The 17462-nt window shown below is 42.8% G+C and overlaps 1 protein-coding gene across 1 annotated transcript in view; it reads left to right on the top strand.

The window, feature by feature from the left end:
- Positions 1-6734, top strand: part of ccdc157 (coiled-coil domain containing 157) — a 30378-nt gene extending 23644 nt beyond the window's left edge. The window contains exons 9-10 of the mRNA XM_028824997.2: positions 2311-2408; positions 5781-6734. Coding sequence (XP_028680830.2) covers positions 2311-2408; positions 5781-6036 — 354 coding nt within the window. The 3' untranslated portion in view covers positions 6037-6734. The remainder of the gene's footprint in view (positions 1-2310; positions 2409-5780) is intronic.
- Positions 6735-17462: the final 10728 nt, after the last annotated feature.

Here is a 17462-nt window from a genome sequence, read left to right as displayed (position 1 = left end):
TAGTTACACAAGATTCATAAATGTTTTACTAAATGACAATGCATAATCTATAGGAGGTGCTAATAACCCCCATAAGTAGAATTGAATTGGTATATTCTAGCCATTTCTAACAGCTCTGACTTAACATTATTCTCAGTTAGTGACCAGCCTTGCCATGTGTAAGGTGTAGAGGGCACAAGGTTTAAACTGGGCCTACAGGCCTAAGTGCCTACGGGCCTTCTGAGTGTGTGAAGTAACTCGTAAGACAGCACACTTATTTAAGTGCAGAACCGTATGCTTATAGTGTACAGAAGAAGAAGTTAAGAATCGTTAAGTATAGAAGAAGAAGTAAAGAACTTTTAAGTATAGAGTGTGTGAAATAACATGTAAGATAACACGCTTATTTAAGTGCAGAACCATATGCTTATAGTGTACAAAAGGAGGTTAAGAATCTGTCAGTATAGAAGAAGAAGTAAGGAACTTTTAAGTATAGAGTGTGTGAAGTAACACGTAAGACAACACGCTTATTTAATTCCTGAGCCGTACGCTTAAGGCGTACAGAAGAAGAAATTAAGAACTTTTTTAAAGTATAGAAATTAGTTAGTGACCAGCCTTGCCATGTGTAAGGTGTAGAAGGCACAAGGTTTTAAACCGGGCCTACAGGCCTAAGTGCCTACGGCCTTCTGAGTGTGTGAAGTAACTCGTAAGATAACGCACTTATTTAAGTGCCGAACTGTATGCTTATAGTGTACATAAGAAGAAGTTAAGAATCTTCAATAGAAGAAGAAGTAAAGAACTTTTAAGTATAGAGTGTGTGAAGTAACACGTAAGACAACACGCTTATTTAATTCCTGAGCCGTACGCTTAAGGCGTACAGAAGAAGAAATTAAGAACTTTTTTAAAGTATAGAAATTAGTTAGTGACCAGCCTTGCCATGTGTAAGGTGTAGAAGGCACAAGGTTTTAAACCGGGCCTACAGGCCTAAGTGCCTACGGCCTTCTGAGTGTGTGAAGTAACTCGTAAGATAACGCACTTATTTAAGTGCCGAACTGTATGCTTATAGTGTACATAAGAAGAAGTTAAGAATCTTCAATAGAAGAAGAAGTAAAGAACTTTTAAGTATAGAAATAACTAAAGTTTCTCAAGAAAACCGAAGTTTAGAGAAGATCAATTTTTCTTTTTTTTTTTGCCTTTTATTCTACGTGTGTAACAACTTTATTCTTTATTCTTGTGTGGATTATTTGCCTTTAATTTTCACTAAATATTTTTAAAACAAAGAGATTTCTTTCGGCATGCGTTTTACCCGTGTTTGAACTCGCCTTACACTTCGGCGGCTACAATGACCATATGCAAGCTTTTGAGGCAACTCAGGCCCCTTCTTGCTTGACTTCTCACTACATCCATAGTGACTAACATGGTACAACACCCTAGTAGTAAAGAAGAGCCTAAAAACGGGGTCAGTTCTTGCATGAACTCATTTCGGATGACGCTTTTTTTTTTTTCGGTTGCTAAATTTTGCTTCATGATGCCATTCTGTAATGTTTCAGCGCTTGATCTATTGTCCCAGAGTTTGTACTTTTTATAACCATTACTTTTCCGATACTATTGGACGTGGTGCTTCTTGGTGTCCCCTTTATCTTTAATTACTGAAATCATTTGAGCCTGCGCCTGGGTTTGCTTCCCGGGTCCTCACTGCGTGGAGTTTGCATGTTCTCCCCGTGTCTGCGTGGGTTTCCTCCCACACTCCTAAGACATGCAGGTTAGGTGCATTGGTGATCCTAAATTGTCCCTGGTGTGTGTGGGTGTGTGTGCCCTGAGGTGGGCTGGCGCCATGCCCGGGGTTTGTTTCCTGCCTTGCGCCCTGTGTTGGCTGGGATTGGCTCCAGCAGACTCATGTGACCCTGTAGTTAGGATATAGTGGGTTGGATAATGGATGGATGGATGGATCGAAGCCTGCTAGCAAACAAAGACTTCACCCCAATACCGTTGTATTGTGTGTCTCAGGTGGCAATGATAGATTGGCCATCTTGCTCTGTGAAGAGGATTACTTGTGTCCTGTTTTGTGTGTTATATTTACCTCATTTTTGACATACACTGCATGCCCATCCTACCTGGAAGGGGGTCTCTTTCTCTCTCTCTGAATTGTTCTTCCTGAGATTTCTTCCATTTTGTTTTTCTTGTCTTCTTAGGGAGCCAAGGCTGGGGTTGGTGTTGGGGTGGCTGTCAAAAACACAGGGCCTGTTCCTCGTGTGATTTTGTTTAGTGCTATGCAAGAAAAACAATTGTTGTTGTTACTGTTTGAATCTCAAAAAATGATTTGTCACCATCTAGGTAATTCCTCAGATGCAGCTCTGGTCAGATTCCGCGCTCAGCCAGAAGGACGAAGCCTCACAAAATTCGGCGTTTAAGGATGACGTTCACCTCACAGAGTAAGTTATACCTCTAGACTGATAGAATTTCTATTTTGTTCATTTTGCCCTGTGATGGACTGGGCACCCTGCCCAGAGTTTGTGCCTGCACTGCGCCCTATGCTAGCTGGGATAGGCTCCAGCACTCTCCACGTCCCTGTTCAAGACAAAGCGGGTTAGAGAATAACAGACTGACTGTTTTGTCTTGGTAGAGTAATATAGTGCTCTACTTACCCCTATTGTATTATTAATATGTAGCCTCAGAATGCCTAATCTCACAGACTTATCACTGTTTATAAGGTATTATTGTATATAACTTAACCCCACCTTCCCTTCTATATCTATAACCTCAGGCAATTAGATGTAGTAAAAAGACAAGCAGAAGTTCAGTTACACATAAAATAACGTATTATTGATAATATTCATAAATAATAACAAAATGCAAAGTATATTTGAATATTGGCAACCATACAACCTGATTAAATGGTGAAATGTAGTTCAGGCGGCACACAGACTTGTAGTTACTTAAATGTCTCTAGTTAAGGCATCATTGGTGCTCAGCTTTCAGCCACATGTCTGTTCAAAATGGCTGCTGAGCTGTGCTCTTCATTGTGTTGTCTTCATCATCACAGGTTAGCAAGAGAGAGATACTTCTTTATCATATGTTGGTTGGTAAGAGAGAGATTGTGAGGTTAAACACATACATTTATAGATGTTCTGTCCAACCCCTAGAGCCAATAGGACATCGTGGTACTTAAAGGCCTCTGAGACAAGCCAATTCCAAACAGCCATACCTCAGACCAATGGGGGAAATAGAACATCTTAACATCTGACACCCGAAGAGACGATATGTTAAAGTACACCTTAGCCTACTTGCGGGAAAGCAAAGAAACACTCGGCAAACTGGTTTAAGACACATCTCCCAAATCCTGTCGTAAAATTCAAACAGACCCATTCCTAAGGGGGGGGTAAACACTAAATTACATTGCTATGCCTAAATTACAAATAAAGACATACAAAATATTCGTCAAGTTATATGTAAAATCTCACATCACAACATTGACATTTTGTTAATTTTAGCCTTTACTACGCCTCTCACACCACTGAAATCTGCTGCGAGATGCACGCTTTCCGCTTACCCAAAGGTCGTGTGAAATCCTTGGGGATTAACAGAATACTCACGTGTAAGTCAGGTCTTATCAGACCCCGACTTGTACGCCTGTTCAAAAATGCGACACTTAATTTTTTTTTTACATCTTCTTGCCTCCTCCAATCTCTCTCCAGTTTCTCAGACGCATTGAATTTTGTTGCAGCAGCGCAGTTACCGATTTCTTTTGCTACTTCAACGACGTTTAATTTAAAACCAGTTTCATATTTTCTTCTGATCGAACGCTTCATCGTAGATAAGGGATGCTCTTACGATGAGGGTGTGAGATACAATAAAACACAAATCAGCGCAAACGTCACTTCGGAATAGTTCAGGTGTTACTGTGTGGGCACAATACATAGAAAAAGAAGGCCGTGTGCTCCGTGGTGACTCTCTCAGGTGGGTTAGCATATCATAATCTCTTGGACCAATAGTGTGAGTTTTCGGCATTCGACTTATACGAACGACATTATAAAATACCAGAAATTATACGGCAAAATGAAGTCCCGACTTATCCGCGAGTATATACGGTATATCAAAAATAATTGGAAGTTTGTGTTTCTAGCAACTTGCGGAATCCATTCCATCCAGATCGGCTTGGAGTTTGCTACAGCACAAGCCCACCTTCACAGGCTAGGACAGATTCTGCACTTGTCTGACACAGAGTACAATTGTGAATTAACCGAGTTACCAATCAACGTGTCGTGTTATTGTAATTCTTGTTTTTGAGGATTCTTAATATGCACAAATGCACACGCTCCTGTCCGCATAGCGCAATTCAAGGTGTCGGGAGTTTGAGGCCTGTGCTAACAACACGAGGATCCAGGCAGGAGATACGCTGGATAGGTATTGGACACCCACTGGAGTTTTCCTCAGCGAATCTTTTACCACTTTTTCTTACTAGAAATTTGCAAAAGGGTCCGTGTGGGTTTTGTCCGAGTGCTCTGCGTTCTTCCTGAATGTTTGTCTGATTGGTGGCTGAAAATTGGCCTACTGTGAGTGAATGTGCATGTGTTTATGAATGCGGCCCACAATGCTCTTGTTTATGACACACACAAATTGTCATCGGTTGGTGATGTCTAGCCCCACCAGCCGTTTTGATTAGACATGCCTGTAGGTGGGTGGTGCTTTGCGTCCCTTTTTAGTGAAGAAGGTATTCTATCACTGTTCCTATGGCTCCCGTACCTTAACATGCATGCCACTGTGGGATGTGAGGGACCCAAAAACCCATACAGACGTCACACGACCTCAGTCAAGAACGGCGTTTGGGGGGGACAAGTAGGGGCGACCGCCCCAGGCCCGGCTTTTGAGGTCTGCGTGTCCTGTTCAAGCGGATTTGTCAAGTTATATTCTCCAGTTATATTTCGATAAAGTCTGCGTGTTATCTTGCAAAAATTTAGCGGAATACCGTAATGAGAAAATCCAGTGTATGTTAACATTATTTTAGTTAACTGTTAATTACTATACTATACGCTTACTTACATAACTGTTAATTACTTTACTATACGCTTACTTACATAACTGTTAATTACTTTACTATACACTTACTTAATTAACTGTTAATTACTATACTATACGCTTACTTACTTAACTGTTAATTACTATACTATACGCTTACTTACATAACTGTTAATTACTTTACTATACGCTTACTTACATAACTGTTAATTACTTTACTATACACTTACTTAATTAACTGTTAATTACTATACTATACGCTTACTTACTTAACTGTTAATTACTATACTATACGCTTACTTACATAACTGTTAATTACTTTACTATACACTTAACTGTTAATTACTTTACTATACGCTTACTTATTTAACTGTTAATTACTATACTATACGCTTACTTACTTAACTGTTAATTACTATACTATACGCTTACTTACATAACTGTTAATTACTTTACTATACACTTACTTAATTAACTGTTAATTACTTTACTATACTCTTGCTTACTTTACGCTACTGGCTTCATGGAAGCGTGCCACTAATGTAAATGAAAGCTATGAGTGGGAATCGCTGGCAAAGTCATCTTATGTGACATGGCCTTAAGGTAAGGTAAGGACAGAGCTGTGTGCTAAGTAACTCTTCCTCAATGGTTACTGGCCTGGGTGTCTACTAGTCTTATAATCTGTCCATAACAAGACTACGTATTTAAACATGTCCACACGCTGTCACACTAGGGTGGATTCCTGCCGATTTGCAAGTTTCTTAATGTGGCTTTATTTCAATTCACAGTTGCACTACCCACAGCTGGCTGAAAGACAGAGACAGTGACTCAGAGCATAGTGTGAAGATCTCCAAGACCTCGAAAGGCTCAATAGGACCCTGGGAGAAGAGGTCACCCCCTGTCACTGGATACAGCTATGCGCCTATCCCCGTGGTGTCTATTCCTAAGCCGAGGCCTCACACTGGAAGCAGCAGCTCCATGCGACTCAAAGAAACTTCAGGGAGAAGCCAGCCAGTAACCGCATTGCAGGTCAGAAGGAAATAGGGGGACTTGGAAAATTAAAAGATCAATGGAGACCACCAATAGATTTGTCTAATAAACCATTCTGTAGGGATTTTTACATGGGGTGAAACTGAATTTGTCTTGATGTTTGAGCTCCATTAGATCAAGCCAGCTTTGGATTCATTAGCAGGAAGAGTGTGGTAAGTCTGATCCGAAATTGTCAAAAAGAGCCAGTTATCATGTGACCTCTAACAACAAGCGCTGCTTCCCACGTGCAATCAGTTTAAATGGAGAAAAGTTGGCTGAACCTTTGTGTCTGTGTGGACCACCCACAGAAAGAAGAAAAAAAAAATCAGAGGTGGTCTCCCTCGACTTTCTCGTATATGGGGATGGATATTTGAGGAGTAAATGGCAAGACAATGATTATATTTTTATAGTATGTACATTAAAGAACCATCAGCAACAAATCAAATTAATAATATACTGAACAATTATTAATAAAGTAAAGGTGAATAAATCGGACTCTGCAGCTGCATGAATAAAAGGTAAAGTACCACTTCGGAACACTTAACGGAAATAGTGCAAAAGTTGATAGAAATCTACGTTTTTGTACCCAATACTTGTATGCAAAATTTGGTTGACCGAAGTGAAAGCGAACTCAAGTTATCGTGTTTACAGACACACAGGCATCATTCCAAAAATGATATTTTCGGACTGGGGGAGGTCTAAAACATTGAGATTCATCAAAATCTCGAAATCGAATTTCTGGACTTCGTATACAAGAAAGAGCAAAGAATTGTTCAACAACTTGAGAACTAAAAATTGTGGAAAAAACATGGACAGTCTCAAGGGTACAAGTCCATCTCCAGAGATCTTAATGTTCCTGCGGTCACTTTGCTTAACGTCATTAAGAAGTTTTACAGTCCGTGGCATTGTGGCGAACCTTCTTGAAAGTGGACAGAACATGGAAGGTTAGGGAGAATTGTTCAAATGGTGGATAAAGAACCTCAATCGACTTCCAGACAAATTCGAACTGACCTGGAGACACAGGGCACACCAGTATCAGCTCGTGCCATCCGTCACCATCTGAATGAGATGGAGACCCAGGAAGGACCCCACTATTGACACAAGAGACCTAAACAAGCTAGACTGGAGTTGTGGGAGAGCATCCTGTGCCCAGAGTTTCATAAAGCACAACGTGAAAAGAACACGCGCCCCACGTCCAACATGGTGGAGGTTCACAGTTACTTTGGGGTTTGCTTTACTGCTTCTGGTGCTGGAGGCCTTGACCATGTGCATCATGAGACCTGAAGACTATCCAAGAAGTTTGGAACGCAGTGTAGATGTAATAAGTTTATATGTTTAAATGTACTAAAAATTTTATAAATCTGCTTCTTCTCACATGTACAGCTAACACAAGGCCAGATTTAGCACACAGGGGCTCATCATTTACAACTGCTAAGCAATTATTAGAAGACAAGAAGGGACAACTACGAAAATGGGCCTTGTACTATTACTGTGTGTCAGAGTCAGCATGACGTTGAATCTTCTTTTCCTTGTTTGGAATGGCATGATTTACCTAAGTGGTAGCCTGCACATGAAGGAAGAGTAGAACGCCTTGGCACATTGCCCGGCACACCTTTGAAGCCGACAGACAGATGGGAGATAACGTCATCCAATCCAGAAAATCCTTCCAGCACAGCGATGAAAATGGCAGACTCGATACATCGAGATCCCACCTTGGTAATAGTCTTGTCATTGGCTTCCTCATCTGTAATGCCGCGTAAATCATCATTAAAGTTCTCTTATGTGATTTCTTACCAGTGTATCACTATGGGAGGGCTATCGTCATTTATTATTATATCATTGTAGTTTTGAGTTACTTATGAACTCCGCAATTAAAAAGAACTTTTTCCTAGCTAGCGCCCCCTAGAGGAAAGCAGTAGGTCATTAAGGTCACGGGTCTTCCAGCAGGACACTGCCACAAACTGACAAACGAGAGGAGACCATTCAGTCCACCGGGCCTGTTTGTTTAGATAATAGTTAAGCCAGTGGTCTCAAACAGTGATATTTTCATAACGAAAACGAGAACTAGAATGAAAAATATTGTTTTTTGTTTTACAAGCTGATTGGTAGAGATATCATGGCCATGTGCTCTTCTCCCCACGTGGCGGACACTCTCCCGTCAGAGCCGAACACGATCAGATACAGTGGCGACGTTAGAGTGTACCCACCTTCAGCTGGGCCAGAGATACCTTGCCAGCTTTTGACATTTTTGGCAAAGAGATCACAGCTACATTCTCGCCCCCGATAGCTAAACCAAAAATATTGAATATCAAGAGGCCCTCGGATACAAAAGCTATCAATATAAATTATTACTTTTTTTTTTTCAGTTACATTTTAAAGTTTGTCTTGTTTCAGTAATACATTGGGCGGAGCCACAGGGGACAGCTAGTACTGTATATGACACACATACAGTCATGTGAAAAAGTCTGGGAACCCCTTGTAATTCTTTGGATTTTTGTTTCTCATTGGCTGAGCTTTCAAAGTAGCAACTTCCTTTTAATATCTGACATGTCTTATGGTAACAGTAGTATTTCAGCAGTGACATGAAGTTTATTGGAGTAACAGAAAATATGCAATATGCATCAGAACAAAATTAGACAGGTGCATAAATGTGGGCACCCAACAGAGATATGACATCAATACTTAGTTGAGCCTCCTTTTGTCCTCTAGACGTTGTCCTCCTATAGCCTCTGATGAGTGTCTGATTCTGGATGGAGGTATTGTTGACCATTCTTCATACCAAATCTCTCCAGTTCAGTTCAATTTGATGGACAGCCTGCTTCAAATCATCCCATAGATTTTCGATGATATTCAAGTCAGGGGACTGTGACAGCCATTCCAGAACATTGTATTTCTCCCTCCGCATGAATTACTTTGTGTTTTGGGTCATTGTCTTGTTGGAATATCCAACCCCTGTGTAACTTCAACTTTGTGACTGATGCTTGAACATTATCCTGAAGAATTTGTTGATATTGGGTTGAATTCATCTGACCCTCGACTTTAACAAGGGCCCCAGTCCCTGAACTAGCCACACAGCCCCACAGCATGATGGAACCTCCACCAAATTTGACAGTAGGTAGCAGGTGTTTTTCTTGGAATGCGGTGTTCTTCTTCCGCCATGCAAAGCGCTTTTTGTTCTGACCAAATAACTCCATTTTTGTCTCATCAGTCCAAAATGAATCTGGCTTGTCTAAATGAGCATTGGCATACAACAAGCGACTCTGTTTGTGGCTTCTTTCTCATCACCCTGCCATACAGATGTTCTTTGTGCAAATTGCGCTGAATTGTAGAACAATGTACAGATACACCATCTGCAGCCAGATGTTCTTGCAGGTCTTTGGAGGTGATCTGTGGGTTGTCTGTCACCATTCTCACAATCCTGTTCATATGCCGCTCCTGTATTTTTCTTGGCCTGCCAGACCTGCTGGGTTTAACAGCAACTGTGCCTGTGGCCTTCCATTTCCTGATTCCATTCCTTACAGTTGAAACTGACAGTTTAAACCACTGAGATAGCTTTCTGTAGCCTTCCCCTAAACCAGGAGACTCAACAATCTTTGTTTTCAGATCTTTGGAGAGTTGCTTTGAGGATCCCATGCTGTCACTCTTCAGAGGAGAGTCAAAGTGAAGGAAGCACAACTTGTAATTGACCACCTTAAATACCTTTATATCTCATGATTGGACACACCTGTCTATGAAGTTCAAGGCGTAACGAGCTCATCAACCAATCAGCATTGAGCAGTGACAGGCATTCAATTCAGCACAATGACAAGGGGACCCACATTTGTGCACAGCCAGTTTTTCATATTTGATTTAATTTCATACGACTAAATACTGCGTCACTAAAATTCTTTGTTTGGAAAACACCGCAGTACTCCTAGGAAATGAAAGACATACCACTGATATCTTTATTGTTGAAAGGAAAGTCAATTATTATGAGGCAGAGAGGGGGTCCCAAACTTTTTCATATGACTGTAACTTGTCATTGTTTGCTGACGTCTACCCCTCCAGCCGGCTTCCCTTTCAGCAAAGAAAATATCGTACCACTGCTGCTGTGGCTCCCGTTCCTTAGTCTACATACGCAGAAAAGAGAAGACATTACAGGTCTGATGCCACATCAGTCATTCATTCGTGTTTTGTCCAATTATTTATAATGAAAAAGCTTGCTCCGACTATCAGTAGGTATCGTGGCAGTCTCAATAAAAATAATCCCATCATTTATTTGACTTCCAGATCTCCGTGCAGGACTGTGGTGAATCGAGCTCAGAGTGAACTCCATTTCCACTGTTTTAGAAGCGCCTGAAATTAGACGACTCCTATCGCTGACACTAAATCATTCATGGCCTCGCTGAAGTGGCTTTAGGCGTTTTGCAGGTCCTCGGTGTATTTCGACTGCGTGGCGTGTTTGCACACCTCGACGCAACTCCTGCTAAGCCTGAGAACAGCTGCTCATCATACCGTGCGTGACCTTCTCCATTATTCATTGCAGAGTCCATATTACACCCCATGTATGGCTCTCTTAATAAAGAGGAAACTGATCTGCCGTGAACTGAAGTGTCTTTGGCTGCTGCGGACAATGCACTGCTCTGATGTACACAATTGGAAATGATCGAGCGGATTATTTCTGAAAATTGAACAGATTCTGGACATTCATGTGCCAGCCACACGTGGGGTTTTGATTTTATTGGAAGAGGCCCCAAGTGTTTGACCGCTCTGTTTTATTGAATTTATTAAAAGCAAATAACATTCCATACAAGCAAGTCAAAAACGAAGTTCAAATCAACCTAAACCGGGTTCCACTTCCACCTCCGGACCGCTCTTAGCTTAACATCGAGAGACAGCAGTTGCAAAAGCCATCTGCCAAATTCTGTTCCTTTGCGAATCGCCTGTCCACTCATATTGTGGTTGGCAAGCTGGGGCCGACCAAGGCAGCATCGGGTACAAAGCGGAAATGGGCACTGGCAAAGAAGCCAGACCAAGGCACAATCCTGCGCCCACCAAGCTCGCCAGTCCATTTGGCTGTGCGGCCTGCTCTCGCCTAGATTGTTCTAATTACGGTAACACGTTCACGTACAGGGCGCCCGCTGAGTTTTGGGATGTAAACACCAGCGGTAGTTTGGAAATTATTTGCGCACTGAAGAATTGAGAAGAGTATTATAATATGACCAGCCATGGCACCTGTCGAAGACAGCTAATAGCAAGTCTTTTTTAATTATTCTATCTCTCGGCCTACGCAGACTTTTCCTTGGTGTCCATGTGCGTGCGGATGTCTCTTGACCGGCGCTCCTTCTGCTGTAAAGCCTGCCTCTCAGACTCTCTCATTACTTTTAAGGCGCCTTTCTCCCCCTCCTGTCCGGTTTTACACTTGGCGGTCTTTGAGCTGTGGCAAAGGATCTGCACTGGTATCTGGAAAGCTGCCGATTCAAATCCCATTAACTGCTAAGGAGGGATCCTACTACATTGGGACCTTAACCTGAAAATTGCTGTGGGGCAGACGCTGCAAAATGGCTGACCCTGCACTGTGACCCCAACACAAAAGTCATGTGAAAAGACAATTTCCCCTCAGGGATTAACAAAGTATATCAAATGGACCAATCAGATTGCTCAGAGAGACTGGACACACGGACCTTAGTGTTTTATTATATAGTACTGTAGCTTTCATCCTTACTTTTATTGTAACCCTAAACAATTGAAGTGCTCCAGCCAATGCAACACTAAACTGGGTCAGAAAATGGATGGGTCGGTAGATGGAAGGTCTCTATTGTCATGGATGGCCGGGGCCCTTGCCCAGTCGGGACGCCTCCACCTTAGAAGAACCGGGGGAGCAAGTGTGGACAGAGCATTACCTCCCCCAGAACACTAGATGGTAGCCATGCCTCGGACTGCTGCAGGGCTTTATGGGAGATGGAGTTGGACACAGCCCTGCAGCTGTTCCTGAGCCCATGTGGGCGGAAGTGCTGCCAGAAATGGGGCAACGAGCACCTGGAGCACTTCGGGGTGGCCTTACATAAGGGGTCGGCGGACAGTACTCGGTGAGCCAGAGTCAGGCTTGCCAAAGGGGAGTGGAGGAGAAAAAGAAAATAAAGAGTATTGTGTGGTATTGTGCTTGGGACCGTGTTATATTTGTGGGAAAGGGGAAGAAGTTGCCCACCAGTGAAGAAACAAATTAAAAAACAGTGTCTGTATGTGTCGGGTTGGGTGGCTGGCACACCCCCTAGTGGTTCTGTCACTATATATATATATATATATATATATATATATATATATATATATATATATATATATATATATATATATATATATATATATATATCATCCAGCGTCTCTCTGTGCGTCTATCCGCTTTTCACAAGAGAACTACTTCACGGATTTAGATTTTTTTTTTTCTAGAATTTGCTTGAACATTCCAGTTGATTTTGCGACTTCTCTCATCGCGCTAAGAATCGTAGTTCGCTTGCAGGAGCGATTTATTCATGCTAATCCGAGACAGAGGCTGTGGGCCGAGGGGAGAATGACGTCAGGAGTAGGAAGCCGAGTGGAGTCCTCCTCACTGTCCTGTTTCACTTTTTCATGGGCGGACCCGCGGGGGACGGCTAGTTATTTACAAAGAGAATTTTGCGGTAAGGTCATTTCTAATAGACAAGTTCCTTCAAATTTTCTTCCGCCCTGTACCATAGGGAAGAAGAGGTCTCCGAATAATGAATGAATGATTCCAAATTGTATACAAGGAGACTTACTAGTTTGTTACAGAAGGAAGAAGTGAAATCCTTTTACCGTCACCACTCAAGTCTGTTTAACCCAACTCAGGGACAGGACATGTCCATTGATATCCGGCTCGGCACAGAGACCATAGTAGAGCTGGTAGTCCTGAAAAATAATGCAAATTGAAGAACATATTTTAATAACATTCAGAAGCTTTTTGCAGAATTACTTGTCACTTTTCTTGCCACTACGTCTTGAAGACGACAAATAGTCCTTCCAGACACTCAAACAACGGTTAACAACAATAGTGCATTGCGGCCCAGCTAAAATGGAAGCCTACATTGAAGAGGAGCAATTAAGGGTCTACGCGGTGCTTGAAGTGGGCAGGAACTTACAGGTACCAGCACCATTACCTAAATCCTCACAGCCCCAACACGATCAACGATGTCATTTTAACGTTTGTGCCGGATACTGGGGAACCCCTCACTCCCTGCTCTTCGATTGACTTGTGAAGACTGAAGTTTCACCTCACCAGCGCCAGGCGAGACCTAAACCCAAGCCTACCTGGGTATCCCCGAGAATAACCGACACCCAACTTGGTTAAAACCACCTCCTGACGGACCACTCTATTGGGGCATCCCCCTCAGCCTGCTAAACCCTGGTAGAACAGTAATGCCAATCACCTCACACTCCATGCCCTGTATTTACTTTATTACTTCAGTCACTCCAAATATAAACACAAAGTATAAACATTTAAAAAGCAAAGTGGTATTTATTAAAATAGAATAATAGCAGTAGAAGAAAATACACAAAAAAACTTACGCAAAATGATCGCCATTTTCAAGAAAGGATGTTGTCGTGGGTGGCTTTTAGGTTCCACTGTCGGGCAAATGCACGAGGCGCGTTCTTTGACGTCCACGTGAAATGGTGTCTCTTTCTTTGAGGTTTCTACGCCTTTTCTGGTCCCGTGGACACACCATTATTTATATCAAAAATGAACGTGTGTGTCCAAGCCTCTTGATGTTACACACGTACCCGGAGATCCCGGTGATGGAGGGCTCTGCCCAAAACCTTCTGATCCTTGTACTTACTGGCGTAGTCTCTTGCTGTCTCCAATTCCTTTACTATCAACTTGTAAATTGCCTGATGATTTTAAACTAAGAGCACCATGAATGTCTTAGGTAACAAGAAAGGAAGAATGTACAGATGCATTAAAACCATCTTGATAAAGATAGAGAAAGAATAAAGATGGAGTATGGTGTCCCACACGTGCGCATGGGACTCTCCTATGACTATGACTCTATGACTCTCCTTTCCCCTTTTGTATTCTTTATTGTGTAGCCTTTGTCAGAATGCCTCAAATTCCATAGTCCCTTGGACACACCATAGTGAACGTGCGTGTCCAAACCTCGTGACGTTACACACATACCACTGGCGAGTGACACCCGGTGAGGGCCGGCTCTGCCCAAAAGCTTCTGATCCTTGTACTTACCGGCGTAGGGAGGCACTCAGAAGGCTTGACTAAGGGTAAAACGTTCACTCGGAGGGTGACAAAGTGTACTAACACCTTTTCTGCCACCTCTGCAGATCACAGGAAGGAAGGACCACTTAAAACCCAACCGAGTTCCACTTCCACCTCCAGACCACGCTCTCCTACTGCCTAATCCCGATGGACCCTCCTCTTCCTGCCTGCCATATATAAAGCCAACCACTTACCTCCTGCAGTCAGTCAAGTCTTGGACTCCGTCTTTGGAGCCAACGTTATTTTTGAAGATTGTATCTATACTAATAAAAGGCAAAGCCTCACTGACTGACTCACTCAGCACTAATTCTCCAAATTTGTCAGGCTCATTCCTTACAGCTTACTTACAAAAGTTAAGCAGGTTTCATTTCGAAATTCTACACGTAACGGTCATAATGGTCGACAACGTCCGCCATGTTAAACTTTCTTATTTATGGCCCCATCTTCACGAAATTTGGTAGGTGCTAACCGAAACTGATGTACGTACTTATTTCGGTGGTATGACACCACTGTTGGCCGCCATATCGAAATTTCCAACGGTCTTTGTTACTTATGGGCCCATCTCCAAGAAATTTGGTAGACGGGTTCCCAACGCTAAGTGAATCCTACTTACGTACATATCTACGTCCATAGCCTGCAGCTCGGTCGCCGTGTGAGGCGGCGTTGGGTCCCCCATCCCCACGCCTCCCACGTAGTTGGCTGCCTGCCTCTATAAAGCCGTCCGTCGCTCCGGTCTCTTCATTCCCTTCCTTGCTTCGCCACGGGATTCACGTCTCCCTGCTGATAACTGCAGCCTTTTTATTTAATCCACGGCTTCTCTGCTGTTTTATTGTTCGTTTATTACGATTATAGTTATTGTGTAGGTATTTCAGACTTAGTTTACATTGTTCAGGTACCCATTTCCTTTATCGTTCCAACTGTACCCCCATTAACATGTCTATCGAGGTGATCACCATCGATCAAAGAACTGTCACTTACCGAGTGGTTTCAATACTTGAAGATGGCGCCTGCCTTTTCCATTTTCTGTGTTACATATTGCACGGCCATATCAGGCTCACTCTTGATATCCGGAGGAACATTGTGTCTTATGTATTGAATGACTGCGACAGGTTCAAGGTGTGGACTGATGACGGTACAGGAGATAATTATACTACACAGGAGCACTATAAGAGTGAAATGCTTAAGCCCTCCACCTATGGTTCTGCATGGGAGTTGATGGCTGCCACTGAATTGTTCGGTTGTCGCTTTCAAGTGTACCGAAATGGCCAAATATTTTATACCTTTGGACAACCGCCAATGCCTCTTAAACATCTTAGATTCACAGGTTACGATTTGAGTAGTGGACACTTTGATGTTTATGAATGTTTCAACTCTCAAAAGCTGGATGTGAAGTTATCGATGAAACCCATTTCAATTCAAATGCCTCCAATTTCCAGTAAGGCTCTGCTTCGCAATGACAATTAATAAGTCTCAGGGACAGACCCTACAAAAGGTTGGCACTGATTTGAGGCACGATTGCTTTTCACATGGCCAACTATACGTTGCATGCTCAAGAGTGAGCTCAGCGCACAGCTTGGTCATATTACAACCGGAGGGGCGAACTGACAATGTGGTATACAAAGAGATCCTTAACAAATAATTATTATTGGTATATTTTCCCTTAGTTTAAAAAGGTTTACTTTTCTTCTTAATAAAAATTTTAAAGCAGTACTTCGCCGCTGTGAAGCGAGGGTATTTTGCTAGTTGTTAATATACGGGGTGGAACCCCGGACCCTTTTCTCCTTGTTTTTTGTGCTTCTTCCACGATGGTAAATTACTCTTTATAGTTTATGACAGTTCATTTGGGCAAAATTAGAAAATATGTACAAGGGAAATGTGACAGTGGTGAGGTCTGTTGTAGGAGTGACGAAGGGTGGATTACATCAGGGATCGGCTCTGAGCCCTTTCTTATTTGCAATGGTGATGGACAGGTAGACAGATGAGATTAGACAGGAGTCTCCATGGACTGTGATGTTTGCTGATGAGATTGTGATCTGTAGGGAGAGTAGGGAGCAGGTTGAGGAGACCCTGGAGAGGTGGAGATATGAGAGGAGAGGAATGAAGGTCAGTAGGAACAAGACCGAATATATGTGTGTGAATGAGAGGGAAGTCAATGGAATGGTGAAGATGAGGGAGTAGAGTTGGTGAAGGTGGAGGAGTTTAAATACTTGGGATCAACAGTACAGAGTAACAGGCAGTGTGGAAGAGAGGTGAAGAAGAGAGTGCAGGCAGGGAGGAGTGGGTGGAAAAGAGTGATTGGTGACAGACGAGGAGTGACTGGTGACAGACGAGGAGTGATTGGTGACAGACGGGTATCAGCAAGAGTGAAAGAGAATGTCTACAGGATGGTAGTGAGACCGGCTATGGTATATGGGTGGAGACGGTGGCACTGACCAGAAAGCAGGAGACAAAGCTGGAGGTGGCAGTTAAAGATGCTGAGATTTGTGACGAGGACGGACAGGATTAGAAGTGAGGACATTAGAGGGTCAGCTCAAGTTGGACGGTTTGGAGACAAAGTCATAGAGGCGAGATTGTGTTGGTCTGGACATGTGCAGAGGAGAGATGAGGGGTATGAAGAGTGAAGGGTACTAAGGATAGAGCTGCCAGGAAAAAGGAGGAGAGGAAGGCCTAAGAGAAGGTTTATGGATGTGGTGAGAAGACATGCAGGTGATGGGTGTAATAGAACAAGATGACGAGGACAGAAATGTATGGAAGAAGATGATCTGCTGTGGCAACACCTAACAGGAGCAGTCAAAAGAAGAAGAAGAAGCAAAAGCTCTTCTAATAGAGACAAATTAAAGTTGTTTAATACAAGGTCTGCAGATCCATGATGATAATTTTTATCTTTCAGGATGGTCCCAGATGTCCACTATAGACCTGATATGTTTACGCTCGCCCTCCCGTCACAAAGATACAACGCAGCTCCACTTGTGTGGTTTGACTGCGACTGTCGCTAACTGCTTCTCTGACCCCCAGGCAAGAAGGTAGAGTAACAAAAGAAACAAAAGTATGGCGAAACGATGATCACCGCCATAATCAAATTACAAAGGTGTACGCGTGCTGTAAGGACTCGCCTGAGTAACTATGCCAGACTGCTACGCTTTGAAATGGAACCGCCGATTGTGATAGAAAGACAAAGAGC

This window comes from Erpetoichthys calabaricus, chromosome 18 (genome assembly GCF_900747795.2).
Source record: "Erpetoichthys calabaricus chromosome 18, fErpCal1.3, whole genome shotgun sequence".
Taxonomy (NCBI): domain Eukaryota; kingdom Metazoa; phylum Chordata; class Cladistia; order Polypteriformes; family Polypteridae; genus Erpetoichthys; species Erpetoichthys calabaricus.
This window is presented reverse-complemented; position numbering and strand designations above follow the sequence as displayed.